This window comes from Temnothorax nylanderi, unplaced genomic scaffold, assembly GCF_030848795.1.
Source record: "Temnothorax nylanderi isolate EJ_2023f unplaced genomic scaffold, tnyl_v1.0 TNYL_tig0203_pilon, whole genome shotgun sequence".
In the NCBI taxonomy this organism is placed as follows: domain Eukaryota; kingdom Metazoa; phylum Arthropoda; class Insecta; order Hymenoptera; family Formicidae; genus Temnothorax; species Temnothorax nylanderi.
Genome location: NW_027249265.1, coordinates 159,548 through 178,070, shown reverse-complemented (window position 1 = coordinate 178,070; position 18,523 = coordinate 159,548). Strand labels below are relative to the sequence as shown.

General features: G+C 36.2%; 6 protein-coding genes across 7 annotated transcripts in view; 5 read left to right on the top strand and 1 right to left on the bottom strand.

The window, feature by feature from the left end:
- Window positions 1-6,430, top strand: part of Bnip3 (BCL2 interacting protein 3) — a 30,218-nt gene extending 23,788 nt beyond the window's left edge. For both annotated transcript variants that reach the window (XM_071717142.1, XM_071717143.1), the window contains exons 4-6: window positions 3,262-3,335; window positions 3,621-3,773; window positions 4,286-6,430. In XM_071717142.1, coding sequence (XP_071573243.1) covers window positions 3,262-3,335; window positions 3,621-3,773; window positions 4,286-4,337 — 279 coding nt within the window. In that variant the 3' untranslated portion in view covers window positions 4,338-6,430. The remainder of the gene's footprint in view (window positions 1-3,261; window positions 3,336-3,620; window positions 3,774-4,285) is intronic.
- Paip2 (polyA-binding protein interacting protein 2) overlaps window positions 1-18,523 on the bottom strand; it is a 75,123-nt gene that overhangs the window by 29,156 nt on the left and 27,444 nt on the right. The window lies entirely within an intron of this gene.
- On the top strand, window positions 7,613-8,969 carry LOC139778950 (uncharacterized; the record flags this gene model as incomplete). Its single annotated transcript, XM_071717114.1, has 3 exons — window positions 7,613-7,759; window positions 8,203-8,388; window positions 8,720-8,969. Coding segments are annotated over 3 exons (552 nt in total), but the record flags the coding sequence as incomplete, so codon positions are not given.
- LOC139778970 (uncharacterized) lies at window positions 9,217-9,967 on the top strand. The gene is made up of 2 exons (XM_071717151.1): window positions 9,217-9,515; window positions 9,766-9,967. The coding sequence occupies exons 1-2, from the start codon at window positions 9,217-9,219 to the stop codon at window positions 9,869-9,871; spliced, it is 405 nt and encodes a 134-aa protein (XP_071573252.1). The 3' UTR covers window positions 9,872-9,967.
- On the top strand, window positions 10,038-15,171 carry LOC139778935 (uncharacterized). The gene is made up of 9 exons (XM_071717075.1): window positions 10,038-10,702; window positions 11,208-11,298; window positions 11,394-11,537; window positions 11,921-12,385; window positions 12,842-12,898; window positions 13,375-13,598; window positions 13,744-13,810; window positions 13,895-14,035; window positions 14,486-15,171. Exons 1-9 carry the CDS (start codon window positions 10,617-10,619, stop codon window positions 14,984-14,986), a joined length of 1,776 nt encoding a protein of 591 aa, XP_071573176.1. The 5' UTR covers window positions 10,038-10,616; the 3' UTR covers window positions 14,987-15,171.
- LOC139778960 (retinol-binding protein pinta-like) lies at window positions 15,532-18,477 on the top strand. Its single transcript, XM_071717130.1, has 5 exons — window positions 15,532-15,774; window positions 16,275-16,434; window positions 16,731-16,836; window positions 16,945-17,311; window positions 17,565-18,477. Exons 1-5 carry the CDS (start codon window positions 15,603-15,605, stop codon window positions 17,636-17,638), a joined length of 879 nt encoding a protein of 292 aa, XP_071573231.1. The 5' UTR covers window positions 15,532-15,602; the 3' UTR covers window positions 17,639-18,477.

Genomic DNA, 18,523 nt, shown 5'->3' with positions numbered 1-18,523 from the left:
AGAGGAGCCATAATGTATAGCTAGATACTTTTGTTCCTCTACAATCAGCTATTACATCAAAATCACATTTTACAATTAATATTACAAAATTTTAATGATTCAAAACATTCAAACTTATTTTCTGGAAAACGTTGTTTTCCGAGTTATGTCATTGTTGCAGCAAATTGGCGATATTAATACATTCAGCGGTAAATTTAAGTGCAATGCGACATAAAATTGAAATACAATCGAGCCATAGTCCATGCGACGTCTCGGTCTCATTGATCAAGTGAAACATTGCAATTTCTCCTTCCCAATTTAATAATTAAATTACTAATAAAATTTAATAAATCTAAAATTTATTAAATTTAAATCTCAGATTTATTAAATTTCGTTAATAATTAAATTATTAAATTCGAGAACGAGAAATTGTTATGTTTCACCTGGACCAATGAGACTCGGACGTCGCATTGGCTACGTTCGAGTGCATTTAAATTTTTTTATGTCGCATTGCACTCCTATCGTCGTCGTCCTGACGACGTGTAGTGGACACGCGCGACCCAGGGGACCCCGGGACGATGATGAAAAGGAGAGAAAACGGCAATGCCATAAAAGTTATTTATAACGGCGACGCGCGGCTTTTCGCGATCGACCAACGAACGACGGCGCATTGCCGTGACGCTTCTCTCTCGTAATCGAGAAGCGTGATCAAACGCATGGATCAAACTGATTAAAGAAACCGGCGAAACGTGAAAAGCCGTCGCACACGAATATGCATATCGACCGTTTTTCGTGCGCTAGTCGCGTTATAGTTGCGTGCACCAGTTACGCGACGTGACTGATGTCGCACGAAGGCGGTCGCCGGTTTTTTTTTCCACGTGCCCATTAAAAGTCGCGATAAAGAGAAAATTAAGCCCACGGTATACAAATGTATGTTATATGCTTTATTATACGATTTATTAGACGATCTACTTTATTATACGATTCTCGAGTGGACGATAAAGTGATCAGCGTCGCAAACGACTCGAGCGGATGTGCGTTCAAAATAAATACCGTCGCTTCGGAAACTCGTGGCGGCGATTACTCGGATTATTGAAGTTATCTTCGCGGTTTATCGATCTCGCGCCCAATATAACGTTGGACCTCGACGAAGTTATATAGGCGACGAGATGTTTCCTCGGGAACTCCAATACTCTTCGATCGGAAACGCGAAAACAATTCGCAAATGATCTGCCCTTCGATCGTCGTTGTTCTGATTAACTGATCATCGTCGTTCGATGATCGGAAGAGCCTCATGATTCTGGTAAAGTTACGAGACGCGTCGCGCTCTTCATACACGATAATGCGCGTTTGCATGCGCAATCTTTGCATTGATCGATTGATTGTCCGGGTGAATCATCGGGGGATTAAGCTTTATCCTAGGAATGACGAAGTGCTTTCTGCGATCGTAAACATCACCTTCTGACACCGACACGACGAACAATGGCACGTGGAACTCGTGGAAGCGTGCGTATTTTATATAAATAGATCGAGCAATGCCATCTCGGAAATACTCCGAGACGCGAACGACACAGAATGCAGAGGAAGTACCCGGGGATGCATGAAGTGGTACCAAACCTTTGATATAGAATACAGTTAAGATGATCGTATAAAAGAATGTCTTGATTATGTATCCTTTACATACTAAACTATTTGGACTCACTGCACTTTTATGGATATCGATTCAGTGTAAAATGATGCAAATTTTTACGCTGAATTAAACAAGAATGTGGCTTCTTTGGTAAATTAAAGATGCATTTATTTCTGTTTACACGCTTACATTTTTCCTTAGCCTCTATCAATATTATTCATTATAATCAGTGATATCAAATTTTGTATTTTTCAATATTGGAATGCAAAGTATAGTAAGATATAAAAAAAATACTCTTATACTAATGAAGCAAAAAGAAAGAGCTGAACAAACGTCGATTAATTTTTCTGCGTTTAAATTAATGTCTGTCTCGATGTCCGTTGATATTTAATTGATGTAAGCTGATGATTTATCGATCGCGGAATATTCCTTTCGCGCGAATCGTAATTCAGATCGACGAGCCGAGCGAAATGCAAATTGCTATTGTCTAAATATAGAGACGGCCGGCGTGGTTACCGTTGTTAAGAAGATTGGGCTTATCTATCGGGCGGTAGCCGGACGTTGTCTCGTATATAATGAACTGTATCGCGACCGGCAGTTTCTCGAGTTCGCCCGTCGTTCGCTCCGGCAGAGAGGCAAGAAGATAATAATACAAAGCGTAACTTTGTACGCGTCAGATTTAATTCAAGAACATCAGCATTGAACCTTCTTGTCTCGATACTCGATTCCCGTTAGCGGCTTGTTTTTCCTTGAGCGATAAGCAGATAATTATGCTGCAATTACTCGATTATGTATCGAGTAATACCGCGGAAAGAGAGTAAACACGAAGGCGTGCGCGCGCGCTCCGCGAAGCCTCCGCGACCGATGATGTACGGATATGTGTAATGCATGCTCCCGTGCTAGAGGCACCGGAGGCGCCGTTTTCAACAGACGCCCCGCGCGAATCGTGTGACTCACAAGTTATCTTTGCGCGTTCTTGTTCTGTCATATTGCGTATTAAATCGATGACCCAGTTCGAAACAGGGACCGGAGTCTCTCGTTCCAAGAGGGAAATGGCATCAAAAATTCAAATCTCGATACGGACGCCTGCTCCGAGTTCCTCGCATCACGTCCTGCTTTCCACCCCCCCTTTCCTCTTTACCACCGTCAATTCGCACCTTCCCCCGTGCAATCGTCTTCCATTGTTTACAACCGGCGTTCGCGACGTTTATGCGCACTCGCGATATACTGCGCATATCAGAGATCCGGTATACCACGACGTATACGTAGATATAACGCGTGTGCGACGCTGGCGGAACGCCAAAGGTCATCCTTGAGCATTCACTTTTTCCATGCGACGCGACGCGATCGCCATTCATAGAAACAGAGTGGCCCGCACGATTAATTCCTCCTCGCTTTCTCACCCATCTCTGTCGATCTTCCCCTCCGATGTATTTCCGGAATGATTGATTCGGAGTCTGTCTTGTTCTGCCGCGCGAGACGATTATAATCTCTCTCTCTCTCTCTCTCTCTCTCTCTCTCTCTCTCTCTCTCTCTCTCTCTCTCTCTCTCTCTCTCTCTCTCTCTCTCTCTCTCTCTCTCTCTCTCTCTCGCGAAATGTTTCCTCTATTAAGATCATTCTTAATAAAGGCGTACTTTGTTCTGCTTCGCAGGAGGGCGAGCTTCTGGAGAAGAACACGGATTGGATCTACGAGTGGAGCTCTCGACCAGACCAGGCGCCTCCAAAGTACGGCAAATGAGACTCTTGATTTGACGCTAAGCGGTTTAGCATTGAAGGAGCTTCGATGCGAGACAAAAATGATTTATGTTTCTTTTGATTATTACATTTAATTAGTTTTTTTCTTATTAGAGCTAAATGTATCAACTATAGAAAAATATCTACATATTGCTACATATTATCGCAGTTTGTGAAGGATTAATTTGGATTAAAAACACTTTTCTTTCATATCGAAATATTAACATTCGCGAATGAGATTCTTCCACGTGTCTAATTGTCTTGATCGTACTTCAGAGACTGGAAGTTCAAACACCCGTTGGGCAGTAAGAGAAAAACGTATAGCATCCGCACCGCGAAGGTTGGCAAGAACGGATTGTTTTCCAAGGAGGTCATTTACACTCTATTCTTCACGAATCTTTTGTCTCTGCTTATTGGAACCGGTCTAGGGTGAGATATCATTTATAATGTTCAAAATGTAATATTGACTTAATTTTTTTATCCCTGCAATATTACTCACTGATTTCGATTGTGTATTATTTCGACGAAGTTCTAAATCGAGTATTCACAATCATTATTAATCTTGTATTATATCCCATTATTATTGTACCATTATTATTAGTATTAATCAAACCGCATTAATTTTGATTGGCAGTCAATTTTAGATACCCTATAACTAGAGTCCTTCTAATCAGAGTCTGGCCATACGATAGCAATTTTTGATTGGTTCGTCATTTCTTGGCAAAAGCAAGAGAAACAGAAAGAGAGAGAACTATAAGAGAGAAAGAGAAAGCGATATGAATGTATATCCTTCTCTCTCGCAGAATTTTGCCAGAACTGTCAAGTTGGCCAGACTCTGATTAGAGGGACTCTACCTATAACATAGGATTTTTATAATATAATATTTGCACTTGTGTTTCACTCTCTTGGCTATTTGGTAATGTAAATTCATTTTGTTACAGCGTTTTGCTCACCAGGCGAGGCTTGATAATGTCCCGTGTCGCCATTGAATGAAGGGCACGACTCCGGGTGTGTCGGCATCAGGATTGTCACGGTTGAATCTGCGCGGAGTGGAGGGCTAGAGACGCAAGAAAGACTGAACAAGCCGGTGGGCGATCGAGCCTAAAAACAGTTACACGCAGCACATAATTCGATTGTCCCGATTTATAATATTAGCACTTTGTATTATATATTAGCACTTTACCCCAAACCCTTTACTGTACGGTGTACTTCTCAGAAATTGCGTATGCCAGATATAAATAATACGCATCATATGCTTAGGAAAAGGGAAAGCTAAGAAAAAAGGGCAGAAGGGAGGCAGATGAAAGGAATCTATCATATATAACTTAGAGTTGTTGAAAGGAACTGGAAAATGAACGAAACATGTCCATTTTATACCGTTTCTAATGCGTTTCTATTTGCAATAGTTTTTAGGCATAGCTTGAATAGTATTTATCAGAAACTAATTATTGTTAGAACGGAAAGAAAGGAAGTGAGACTGATAGAGAGAGAAAGTGTGTGAGAGAGAGAAAGAGAGAGTGTTTGTTGTACGGGCGTGTGTCGTTGAGGAAAGATTTATCGATGGAAAAGGATCAGGATTGATCGATAAGAACTATCCCGAAAACGCTGCACAACTCGTCCTGTTTATACGAGTTATAGGAATCTTGTTGTATTGCGTACGTGCGAGTTTTAACGTGATTCGTTATGGTTAACGAGGAGGAAATGTATGTCGCGTCCAGTAAATTCGAAACAGAATGCGATTAAATATTAAATAATAAGGCGATGTCGACCGATTATTCCTTTTTTAATTATCGCGACGATTGTGATGATCGTCATCTCGGTGGTGATTTAAGGGGTAACAGTAGAGTTCCTACGAAGGAAGTACCGATGCTGATGCCCACCGTCTCGACGCCGACTACGGGCGGTAGCCGGAAGGAGGGACCACAAGAGCGAGCAGACTTGTTTGCGAACGGCGAGAAATCTTTTTTGGGGTGGCGCTTTTGTACGATGTCTTAATCTGCGGTTTTGTAATTTCCTTGTAATAAATTCACATACGAATTCACACGCAAACAAATGTGTTTTGTCGTCTACATCTTCGATTTAAAGCGGGCGGTCCGGCCGTGACGAGACCGTCGAATATATTTCTGCGGTTTCGGTACGCGAGATCTCGAGGAAGCAAACGAAAGAAGTCGAATCTTTCGAAGAGTTTGCAACAGTCTTTTTCCCGATCTTAACAATATCGGGAAAAGAAAATTTATAAAATAAAATTTAGTCTTTCGTATAAAAGATTTTATTATTCGTTAAATCTTTTGATTTCAAAGCTGATGAATTTTTTTTGCTGACGAATACTTAATGCTCCGTGATTATCGGCTGTATCTATGCCCATATGTTACAGAAACGATATTTTTTATCTTGCGTGTGCTTTCGAGAAGGCTCGAATTCGTGTGTAAAACGTTTCGCGAATGCATGGTACGTACTCTTTTCCAGCAACAGGAATTTGATTCTTGTGAACGCTCTCGCGCTCACGATTTTGTACTTTACGAGGAGGAAAATTGTAAGAATCACTAGTTTATCAGAAATATGCACAAGCGATATCGCGACATAATTTCTTGAGTTTCGAGTTTAGAAATTAATATCAATTGAATGTGACAGATTAAAAACACGTCACTTGTGTCAGTGATTTAGATAAGTCGTATTCGTACATTTAGATAAAATTAAATGCACGTTAGAAATTAAATCGTAAATCTTTCGTTATTCGAAAATCAGCGGCACGACCTCCCCCGTCAATTTTGTGTGGATCAACTGATTTTCTTTCTGTATTCTTAGTTAAGTCGCGTTATTTAATTTGCAGTGATAATGTTCGACGTATTTTTTCATAATAAGCAATTATTTTGTAATATGTATGTATGTCATATGCATAATAATAATCGTATTATGTATGTAGTAGTGACGTTGGGTGACTTCTTAGCGTTGTCGGGCACTCGATTCTTTTTCGATCGACGTCTTTTCAAAGTTTGCTATTACCCTTTGGTGAAACTTGAAATTTTAATTATGGGTGATTTATACACAAACGTTTTATGAAAAATAAAAGGTTTTGTAAATTCATACTTACGACGACGTATTTAATTTCTATAAATATTTTGCACATAAAATTCGCGCGCGCGCGCGCAAAGCTATTTTTATTTCTTTTCTGTATGCGAAACCGTAAATGTCAAAAATTATATCTGAAATGACGGAAATTGAACTCTAGGCAATTTCAGCGCTGTAAATAGAACAAAAATATGGGATTAACCTATCCATCTTACAATTATCCAAGATATTGAGATAATGTTGAAAGTGAGAGAATGCACCAAACGAACTTCTCTATATCGGATAATGAGTCGATTGACGAGGCGCACGATAGAAATGTAAAGGTCTTCGTGCGAATTCTACCGCTCGAGAGACCGTGCGATTCTTGTGCGAAGATTAGTACGGACGGTAAGGTGAGATCAATGTAAATCTCTTTTTCGTTAAACCAAGAAGACCATCCTGAGAAGAGTAGCCGAGAAGAGATATCGCTCTACGCTAGCGTTACAAAGTTTACGCTTGAAAGTTACTTTCTCGTTGCTATATTATTGTTACTTGAGATGTTTAGTGATTTATTTTAATGTATTTCGTCAATTAATGCATTAATAACATTATATATGTCGCTATTTAGACGATATACGTGAGATGCTTGCAAGATATGCGACGAGACGAACGATCGACATGTCCCGTTTATTGGGCCTTCCGCCTTGATGGGATATTTCACGAGACGTCCCAGGATAAAGTATATTGCACCGCTGCGAAAGATCTCGTAGAAAAGTACTGATCGATATTTAAAGACAGCGATGGCAATATTCCATTCTGTGTCAGCGATATAATTAATTAACTTGAAATATTGTTATACGATATTAGTAAATTAATTTGCACTAATTTAATGTTGCTAAATGTGTAGCAAAATTATTAAATTAATTTCTAAAAATACATTTAGCGTCTGCCACACATGGCGAATATTATATTGATAGTATATGCAGAAAATACAATAATAAGAATTTATTAAGTTAAACATTGACAGCAAAAGAGATGTAAAATTTTTTTTATTGTAATTGAAACATTTTATTTTCTTTATTAAGGATTAGCATGTTTTGCCAAGACGTATACAATTATATTAATTGATGACAATCATATTATAATTAATGATATGGTTGATATCGCTGATAAGATATGGATATCATGTAACAGCTATAAAAATAACAAAACATGTATAACATACGCAACAGGAAAATAATTTAAGAGTTTTAGACGGCGTAAATTGCGTACTGATCGGTTACGGGCAAACCGGATCCGGAAAGAGTTTCACGATCGGCGGTCTAAAAAATAATTGGGAAGTACGTATCTCGCATCATCTTCTTCGGGCTTAATCGTTTAATCAATTATTTTGATCGCTTCACTCGTTGACTTAGCACAGAGGAATAGTCCCGCGACTCTTATCCGACATTTTTACGGAGAAGGCGAATCGAAGAAAAATCAGCGACATACGCTATCGTTTAAGTTTCGTCGAGCTGAGAGGTAAAAGCGTAATTGATCTCCTCACTCGAAAACGAAGGACCTTTAACGTCAAAGAGCGCGGTGTCTTTAAGGTACCGTGGTATGGAAATTCTATAATTCGTTTTTTCCCCCGCAGAAGCTTATTTACAAATAATATTTATTAAATATCTTCGGATAGCATTCAATTTCACGTCGCAAAATAATGACGTTGAATTAAAAAATAGTTATTTTTACGATTTCCCCGAAATTATTATATTTATCTAGAGTATCAAATCAGCTTTTTGCTAAATTAACATAGTTGCAATTTCAGAATGTAACTGTAGTGGATGCAGAGAATGTGGAGGAGACTCTGAGAAAAATACTCGAAGGAGAAGCCAGGAGATCGATTGTGAATGGCACAATGTATCCAGTATCACATTTGGGTGCTGCTGTGATCACTATTCACGTTTCAAACGCGAGCCTGATAAAATCGCAAGCTGTCGTAGCGACAGCAAAAGTAATAATAAATTCGGTATCTTTAAAAATAAATCTTGAAAATTCCCGTATTTTAAATATTCTTGCACGATAATTTTGAGATTACTAGGAAGAACTTTTTGTACTTTTTTTAAATTAAGTTATTAATACGTCTGGAATGTTATGTTTAAACATTTTAGATGGATATAACATATTTAAATATAGAACCATTATTTGACATGTATAAATACAACTTTCAAATATATTAAAAATATTTGGAATAAAATATTCACGATAAATTTAAAAAAAATTTTCTCGATTGAGAGACACCTCGAAAAAAAAATTACGAATTTGTTTTTACGGATCGATGTTAGATACATATCGTAGAGATGGCTGGAACTGGTACGGTGGGAAAATCGAGCTGCTGGAAAACAGCAGCCGACTTAGGTATGGCGAATTTAATGAAAATACAGCTGGAACAATATTTCCTGCATCTTAGGAAACCAAGTATGTGCACATACAGCGTTGTGCACTCAAGTAATTTGCTGAAGCTACTGAAAGACGCTCTCACTGTCACATCCGTCATTCGGTAATCATATAATAAATATAAATCTGAAATTAAAATAGCACATATTTTCTCACTTTAATCTAGACTACATTTATCTTTTTTCCAAATAATAAATATAAACTCCACTTTTTAATATATATACAATTAAAATTTCAATGTTTTCTATTAAATTTCTCACTTGATCCAAAATTACATATTTACATAACATTTCGCTTGAGTAATTAAAAACCAGATTTTGTATGCGTTAGTTTTGTATCTCACGTACGCATCACGAGGGAAGATCTCGACGTCACTTTGTCGACCATGCGACTGACCGCTAAAATCGCAAAACTGAAACCGATCAGGACAATGCGGCACATTCAGCCCCGGACAGAGCTGATCGTGCAACAGCTACGGGAACAAGTAAACACATTGAAGAAGGAGCTGGAGTTGAACGATATGTTTTTACATCAGGAGGCACTGCCGTACATCTCGAAATCCAGGCTCGAGCAAATCAGTCGAGACGTCATGAACTTTCTGCAGGGTTTTATTTCGGAATTAACGCTCTTCAACGTTACTCAGGCACGAGTATTGGTGAACGTCGTCAAACAATTATACGACAAGTTCGTTTTCTTGATATTTTAATTAGATTTCTAATTCAAACTTGCGTGTTTTAATTAATTTTAACAATTATTTAAAATTAACTGTAGAATGTGTATTTTTTTTACAATCATTCCGTGTATTTGTGACATTTAATATGATTCTTTCCATCGTATGTTTTTCGTAATTAGCAAACGATAAAAAGAAATTAGTGTAATAATCGTGAATGCGGTTAAAACTTTACGATAGAAGATTTTTCTCTGATTATTTTAGATTGCGCGCGAAAGAAATCGAAGCGGAAAAGTTGAAAGAAGCATACAGCAACGTGATAACTATGCTGTCGCAATCAGATGCTGCTTTGACCTCTCATCGTCATTAATTTAACTATGTCATGACGGTATATATTAATTTTATCGATGTAATTTGCAATCGTACCATGTCTATATACATTTTATTAATATTCTCTTCACTTTTACGCTGCTTCTTACTTATGCTCTTGCTTATGTTAATACAGATGAGATTGATGGTCAAATAAAATTATTTATTTATTTATTCGTATTGCATTGTTAATCATTAGTATTATTATTTATTGAATTATAGCGGAATATTGCAGAGATTAAATAATGATTTGAAAATCATTTACGAAGAAAGAATTTTAATATAAAAAATATCAACATCGGCAGAAAACCGATATGTAACTCATATGTAAAAAAAAACAGGGATTTTAAATAAATATTTTATCTGGCATTACGCGCACCAATCGTGGGAACAAATGCAACTGATGACGTTACAATATTTTAAACGAGATTGATAATTCTGAAGATAGATTTCGGAAAATCGGTCTTCGGACGGACAAACTTTCGAATATTTCAAAAGAAAGAAAGCATTGCCGTTACTTTCCTTAGCCGCGAGTGTCGCCTATTACGATTTTCGAGCAGGTAAACACAGACTTAAATACAGACAAACATTTGTGATTGATCGGGACGACCGCGACCCGACGATTCCTGAAGCGATCAATCCGTCGTCGTCGCCGTCACGATCGTCTCGTTCCAGGTTCCTGCTTGACAGCCTGTGTGTACATCCTCGATCACTATTTCGCATTTCTTTACATCTCAGAAGCACTCATGTGTCGCGTGTGTTGTATGTACGTGCGTTATGAGGCGAAAATCTCGATTCTACAATCGCACCGAATTTATTATCTTCTGGAAAGGTTTGTTCTCTACCGCCGTGCTCGTTCGATGTTTACACTGTCTCGATCAAATCAACCTTGTTCAAATCTATTCTAGATTTATAATTTGAAATATTCTACACGTAAATTAATTGGTTATATAATGTAAAAGACATTTGCAGAATCATGATTATATTATATAAATTTTATTTTCATAAACAAGAACTGCCAGATTTAATTTAATTAACATTTAATTACATTTGAAATATCAAATATTTATCCAGACGTATTTACACATCTTTTTTTCCGTCAGCACTTTTTCTTTCTTTATTGAAACATGTATGAATACTAAAGAAACTTTATGAGATAATAACTCAGTTTTAATTAAGTTTTATTAAATTAAGTAAGTTATGTCATTAAATTTTTATTAAGAGTATTTCAATTTCATCGATCTTTGAGAGAGAAACGTGCAATTTTTTCAGTATATTTTATACAAATCGCATATGCTAGATATACCATAACGTGACGCATATATATTTTATTCAAGGATTTTGACGCTCTTAGAAATGGAAGTGTATCGAGCTGATAAAATTATAAAGAATAATAAGCGTAAAATTATAAAGAACAAGAAGCGTTGCGTGAGTATCATTACAAACAGCAATATGACAAGCAATAAAAAATTAAAAAATGCCTGCAAACATTTATAACAATTTTTTTATGTTATCCGGATTAGTTACTCTACCAAGCGAAGGATGTTGCACATTTTCTAAACGAAGGCCAGATTTATCTGGATATGGCGAGTATTTTGCATGAACGCCATCAGAATATATCCACAATGTTTGCGATTATGTTAAAAGCTATGGATATTTACTCAAAGGTGAGATATGATAACACCTCCCCCCCTCCTTCGTGTAAAAAAATAGAAAATTAAAAGACAAAATCCTGAAAGCTATTGCCATATCTGTGAATCATGAATTTATAATTTTTAAATTTGGATGACTTCTAATACGCTAAATTCCTCTTCAGTATATTCCAACTGCAATATGTTTTTAAACACTTCCACACTCCAATGGTATTTCACAAATTGCATGCCTTTAAGAAGTATAACTCTATTTTGCATGAATAAGTAAACACTATTGTATACAAATAATTATTCTCTGGCGAAGCTACAGTTGTGAATACTCGAGTTGTTGGTCGACTATCATCGAGAATTTTCTTCGTCTAATAGTTACAATGGCATTTTTATATCGCATTGTGTAGCTGAAGGTGCACCTACGAGATAGCGTTTTTGAATCTGATGAGAATTGGGTGACCGATGAGGAATTGAGCAGCGAGGAGGAAGATTCCGATGACGACGACGACGGAAATCGTAGGAACGAACTACCTGTCGGCGTCGGGTTTGAGGAGGAGATGTTAGAATTCGACGAGAAATTTGACATTAATAAGATTTGCTTTTGTTGTATGAGCGAGATATACTATCGCGAGTTCTTGCTGGCGAACATTGAATCGCTGATTACGCGAATCAAGAGCTTGTGCGTCGCGTTCACCGGGAGCAACTCGGCATTGTACGTCATGTTGCATCTTACGCTGAGGGATTATTGCGAGAGGGTGAGATTGTTTTTGCACGGTAACACGAGGCTCGCAGAATCGCGGCGGGGGAGATTACCGCGAGGTGACTGTCGCAAGTACGATCTCCTGGAGCAATTGCTGGAACGTGTTAGAAAGGTACATTCCCTAATCTACGAGTTGTTACGAGTTGTCTAAATTAAGCGAAATTAAGTTAAATTCAGTTATGATTAACTGAGAAATAACTTATTGGCTGCTTCTTTAATATAATTGGTTCTTGCCTTTGGTTCTTCTCCGGATCTAATTGTAGAAATTAATCGTAATAAAGTATCATTGAGCTCTCACTGAGCTGCTTTTTCCGCTGAACGCAGCCGTTCTGATTTCCTCACAAACGCCGCGAGTAGAACCGCTAATTTTTAATAAAATAACTTCCCATCGACGCGTGTTTTTTTTTTCAAATTGATTTGTTTAATTTATTCTTAGAAAGAACTTCTCTAGAAACGAGTGTTTTTCTGATAAATGCGAATATTTGAATATCTAAAGTTACTAAATGTGAATGTAATTTGGTGTTTGCAGCTTTTTAATGTGTATTTTCTTTTTATGTCTGTACTATAGGAGCAGGAACATGTTGCAAAGTACGCGGACATAAAAGAAAATGGAAAATTCAACAATTAATGGCATTATTTATTATATAATATTTCGTAAAAATAGGAGAAAATATAAGATTTATAAAAATATAAGATTTATGGAATATATACGTAGTGCTAAATTATATTTATAATATTGTTTCATATTTATTATAGTCGTTCATATTTATTATAATGTTTTTTGTAACACATGTTTTCTGTATAAGCATGAAAATATATACGTTAATTAATTTTCCACATCATTTAACTTCCATTATTTACTATTCATCGTTGGGCTCACGCCGTTTTTACTTCCAATACTTTTATTTATAAGGCGAATCTATTGTCGAACCATATTTATTGCCCGACATTTGAAATCGTGCGTTTCGCACAAACAGACGGAAACGAGTCTTTCTCGCCGAATATCTCTTACTATGACCTTCGGATAGCTAAACATCAAGTGATGAAGTTTAAGTATACGTAAATATGTATGTTAGGTTTCAGATCGCGCTTTAAACGACACACGAAAAGATTATTAACTTCGTCGCGCTGTCACGATCGTTTAAACCCTGTTTGAAAAGTCCGTTGTATATTTTGGCACGTGTATACGTTCGCACGAACAGTTGGCTATTTCGCGTTTCTTCGGCTCAAGAAAGGCATGAAGTCATGGTTCAAGTTTTATGCTCGCGGCTGAACCCAGCGATCGAGGTTGAACGATCGCGCAGACTTTATGCCGATCTGAAAAGGTTTGTGATTACTATTCAATATTGAAACTTGCTTGTCGCTGTAGTAAATAAATCGCGTGAATTTATTTGGGTTAGGTCTTAATATAATTCGCAACAATATTTTATATGTAACTAATGAAAATATCGGTTGTTTGTTTTATTCAAGCATATTGATACTCCTAGAGTCAGAACAATCTCAGGATTACAAAACTGAGAAAAATAAAAATCTTTATGTGAGTATCATTGCAAATAGCAATATAACAAATAGTAGTCTGTGGTATATTCAATTACGTTTAACAGTGCGCATTTTGCGTTAGTTGCCAGACAAAATAAATTTTGACCGTTTTCGACGTGAGGGTACAATATATCTGAGCATGGTAAATAACTTGATCAATTGGGCCAGGCCAAATAGCACTAAGAACGTGATTTTGCGAAAGACTATGAACGATCTCGGAAGGGTGAGTCATCAGAATTCAAAATTGTTTACAGCCTCTACGGAAGATGAACGGTTTAGAAAAAGAGAAGAATTGTAAAAAATTATCACTCTCTAAAATTACACATTTGTAAACACGAGAATTATATTTGAAAGATTTTTTTTTTGAAACTTGATGAAGAAGTATATGTAACTGCATTTCTGTATATTGATTTTGTGAATTTATAATTAATATAATTATAGTTACAATTAGTTTCCAATGCTATTTTAATAGCAATATTAATTAGAGAAATACTACAGATGTAATCTTTCTCTTCCCGGAAACCAAAAGCTATTGTACGAATAGTTTGCCTTAAAAATTACGGTTGTAATATTTTTTGCAAATACATGGTGATACCACTTTCTTTCCTTCCTTGAACACTAAAATTCTTGGCGACATTTAAATTAACAGCGCGTTGTTTTATCTCTTGCATAGGTACAATTTCAGTATAAAAGGATGTTACGTATGCGTAAGATACTTCTTGACGGAACAGTAAATAATGGCATTCGGGAAGATATAATTTTTTCTATGGAAAATGACGCGATTCAAGAGACGGACGAACTCAGAACCGACACGACTGCAGACATGTACGACATAGATGAGGACGAAATAATTCACTTTTACGATTGGCAAAGTAAGAAAAAGATACGCAAAGCTTTGATGAGGATGATCAACCCGCTAGTCGAAAAGGTTTACCATGTATTCATCAAGAGGTATTTGACGCTGTGTTCCATACTGAAGAAGTATTCCAGGAGAGCGACGCAATTTTTGCACAGCAATAGGAAAATTCTGAAATCGAGCAAGCTTCGTCGAAGACAGGGACAGAATTCGTGTTGCAAATATCATTTCTTAAAGCAATTAATTGCCAGCTGTCATCGTGTCCTAGTCAAAGTAAGGACTAGTAACATCTTGAGAAACAATTATATATTTATATAATTGTAACGGATTTATTTAGATTTATTCGCATTCGTTGGTACTACTTATTTCTTATTTTCGTTAAAGCGACAACTTTTTCAAATATTTTTGTTTAAATTACTTTGTACAATTCATTATCAATTTTATAGAGAAGTAATTTTTGTGCACAACATACATGTAAATGTAAAATAAATAACGGAACAAGATATTGTGCGTACGAATACAACATAATTTTTCGTCGTACTTATATCTTTGACATGTACTAAATTTTTTATCTTTTACTACTCTCCCCTCCCCAAAAAAAAGGAGACACAATAAAAAATATTCCAAAAAATATTCTATTGAAAATAAAAGGGTTTAAAAATTAAAGTTTCTTCGCGCCGCTCGAGAATGAGTATCCATCAAGGTCGTCAAACAGCATCATTGGCTGCTATAGATGGCGCAATTTCTGAATAATGCAATTAATGGTTCCAAAGAGTACCAAAATTTCAAACAACGCATATACTGTTCCGTGTTATCTGCAGTCTTGCGTAACATTAAACATTATTTAACGTTGACCGTATCTCATAAGCGACAGTATCTTTCCGCAGCTCGAATAGGCTCAGACGAGGCTTCGCGTTCACTATCCATCGTCACGATGGCAAACGAACCCGGCTGTTCTGACAACGCAGAGAATTACGTTCCGCAACAATTGACCAGTGAGGATAAAAAATATGCAGCGGCATGTTTGAACGAGACCGACGAGACTAGAGAGAACGCCATCGTGGAGATCAGACGTTGGATCGAAGACGAATTGTGCATACGAATCGGTAAAATGACAGTGGCAAAATGACAGCGGTAAAATGACAGCGGTCTTACGGGCGAGTTGAAACACTAATCGGTGAAATTTAAATTACGGCTTACTCTATTTACGCAGCAATTACTTTCAATGGACATGACGTTACATATGATGTTTATCTCGTTGATTAATTCTTGATTGTGTAATAAAAAAAAAACGAAAAATAGAGTATCAAATATTGTATTTGACCTTTAACGAAAAAAAAATTGAAAATGATCTGAAAGGTTCGACACATAGTAATAAATAATAAAAAATAGTAACTAGATTGAAGATCTATATGACAAAGTTCATTATCGCACTATTATATTTTCTAATTATATTTTCTAAGCCAAATGGAATTTTTGTTTAAACCTTTTATTAATCAAAAAAGGAAAGTTTGTATATACATTTAGATATAAGAAATGTGTTCTTAAACTTATACTGCTTTAGCTGTAGTATTTTATTTGAAGGGAATCTTTAATCTGTACACAGATGACTTTCTTATCCTGCGATTTTTGAGAGTATGCAAGTTTAATCTTGAGAAAACTAAAGTCAGGATACGAAACTATTATAAGCAGCGATCCCATTTACCAGAATGGTACAGGAATAGAGATCCGTTTCAACCGGAACTGCAGGAAATGATTAATATGGGGTAACGAACATTATTTCGGAGTATATATTCATAGAATTTTGTTTTTCTTAAATCTGCTTTGTCTATTTCGGATAAATAGCAGAACAGTAGAACACTTCACAAATGGCAACCTCAATTTCAATATAACAACTTGTGTAAAATTAGAGATAAATTTTTGGTAACTTCTCTTTGTTTATATTATATTCTAAGAAGAACAATTTATATATAAAAAAATTTGGAAATACTATATGCATTATTAAAATTAAAATAAATTTTGATTTTTTTGAAGGATTCTGAAATATTTTATTCATTTTTAGAATATGTTTGCCCCTGCGGAAGCCAGATAGTCAAGGAAGGTTGGTAATTATGATGCGCGGCACTCTGCATGATCCGAGAAGACACCAAATGTCGGACATAGTTAAGGTAAAATATTGAAATAATATAATGCTCGAACGATTTATGGCCAATTGTCGTCGCGATGAAGTATTTCTAATTATCAATCATTATTTCTTCTATGGGCGATCTTTTTAGATGTCTACGATAGCGATAGAAGTGGCAATGAAATATTATCCCGCAGCATCAGTGTACGGCTGCGCATTGTTAATAGACGTGGCCAATCCAACCATACGACACATTTTTCAATTCCGACCCTATATGTTAATGAATATAGTCCACACGTGGCAAAGCTGCTATCCTATGAGATACCAGAAGATTAAAATATTCAATGCCCCGGTATTTTTCGATGTTATTGCGAGGATTCTCAAATCCTTCATGACCGAAAAGATAAAAAACAGATTTCACATATATTCACATACGCTTGACTGTTTCGAAGATATTCCCGCTGAGATTTTGCCCGTCGAATATGGCGGCACTGGTGATACAATGCAGGAATTAACAGGTAATTATAATAAATTAAAGGAAATAAATGTGACGCTCTTAGTGGACGATAAAAATGTTATCAAACAAGTATTGTCGAGAAGAAGAGATAAATTTCTTTGAACTCAGTTAAGACGAGCAATCGCGCGCGCGTAGGTGATAATCGTTAAATGCCAAAAGTTCATCGTAATCTGAAATATATATATGAAGCACTTGTCCAGATTCGCATAATCATTAAATTCCATGTATATGCAATATAACATTTTTTTAAACAGAATTTTGGAAGAAATGCATTGAAGAAAATTGCAGCTGGCTTAAGAATGATGATGAGAATGGCAGAGTCGAATAACATTTCAGAACAGTAGCTTTAAAATCGACAGAAAATGTTTGTTCTTACCGTATAATCGGATGCATTTATTATCGCATCGAATATACATTGTGATTATTAATGTTGATAAATCGCGAAAATAACGCAAAGGTCTTTCAATTTTATTTATCATAAGTTGCATATCAAAATACGCCTTCAGAAATACATGTTCAGCATTTACTATTGTTACGATAGCTAAATCAGTGCGACGGTATCATATATTTCATTTCCGTACCAGAGACTGGTACGCTGCGTAGTGTAAAATATTTAGCAATTAAACTATTTCCATTTTTTGTTTGGAGCATCTTTTAGAGGATAAATAGTAACTATTGCATATAAATTTGTCACATCGGGTTTTTGAATCCGTTATTTACTGCAGCTAATACGATTACTACTGTGATTTGTCACAAAAATAGTAACAAATATATCAATACTCAAGAGTATGTTATTGATTTCGTTTATCGCTAATAGCGCAATGCACATTACGATACGCCTTCGTTATAGAGAGATAAGTTCCGCGTTTATTATCACGAATCAGTGAAATCACCTGTACCTCCTCTTCGGTGTCAACTATAATTCGCAAATACATGTTTCCCGTTTATTATTGTCAAGATAGCGAAGTTACTGTAATAACTGCATCAACTATTAATAAGAAACGTTATTTGTTGCAAGTACAGGTTTATCTCTTTATGCGATACGCATTGTGGCATTATATGTGACTTCTTCTTCTAGGATTCACGGAGAGATCAATCGGAGATTTTCCTAAAAACTAATAATGTTCGATTTTATAGCACATACCAAATAAAAGTGATTTACCAGACCATACTTTATTTTGTCCTTCACCGAAGAAGGTAAATCGTTCTCTTG

What these genes read in the sequence shown, in the direction of transcription:
- LOC139778960 (XM_071717130.1), top strand. Translation starts at nt 15,603, where the DNA reads ATGGCAAACGAACCCGGCTGTTCTGACAACGCAGAGAATTACGTTCCG. An exon ending in CAGGAAATGATTAATATGGG is followed by an intron (nt 16,435 to 16,730) that starts GTAACGAACATT and finishes ATTCATTTTTAG; the next exon opens with AATATGTTTGCCCCTGCGGA. An exon ending in TACAATGCAGGAATTAACAG is followed by an intron (nt 17,312 to 17,564) that starts GTAATTATAATA and finishes TTTTTTAAACAG; the next exon opens with AATTTTGGAAGAAATGCATT.
- LOC139778935 (XM_071717075.1), top strand. Translation starts at nt 10,617, where the DNA reads ATGTGTCGCGTGTGTTGTATGTACGTGCGTTATGAGGCGAAAATCTCG. An exon ending in TGCTGGAACGTGTTAGAAAG is followed by an intron (nt 12,386 to 12,841) that starts GTACATTCCCTA and finishes TCTGTACTATAG; the next exon opens with GAGCAGGAACATGTTGCAAA. An exon ending in AAAATGGAAAATTCAACAAT is followed by an intron (nt 12,899 to 13,374) that starts TAATGGCATTAT and finishes CTTTAAACGACA; the next exon opens with CACGAAAAGATTATTAACTT.
- LOC139778970 (XM_071717151.1), top strand. Translation starts at nt 9,217, where the DNA reads ATGCGACTGACCGCTAAAATCGCAAAACTGAAACCGATCAGGACAATG. An exon ending in GTCAAACAATTATACGACAA is followed by an intron (nt 9,516 to 9,765) that starts GTTCGTTTTCTT and finishes TGATTATTTTAG; the next exon opens with ATTGCGCGCGAAAGAAATCG.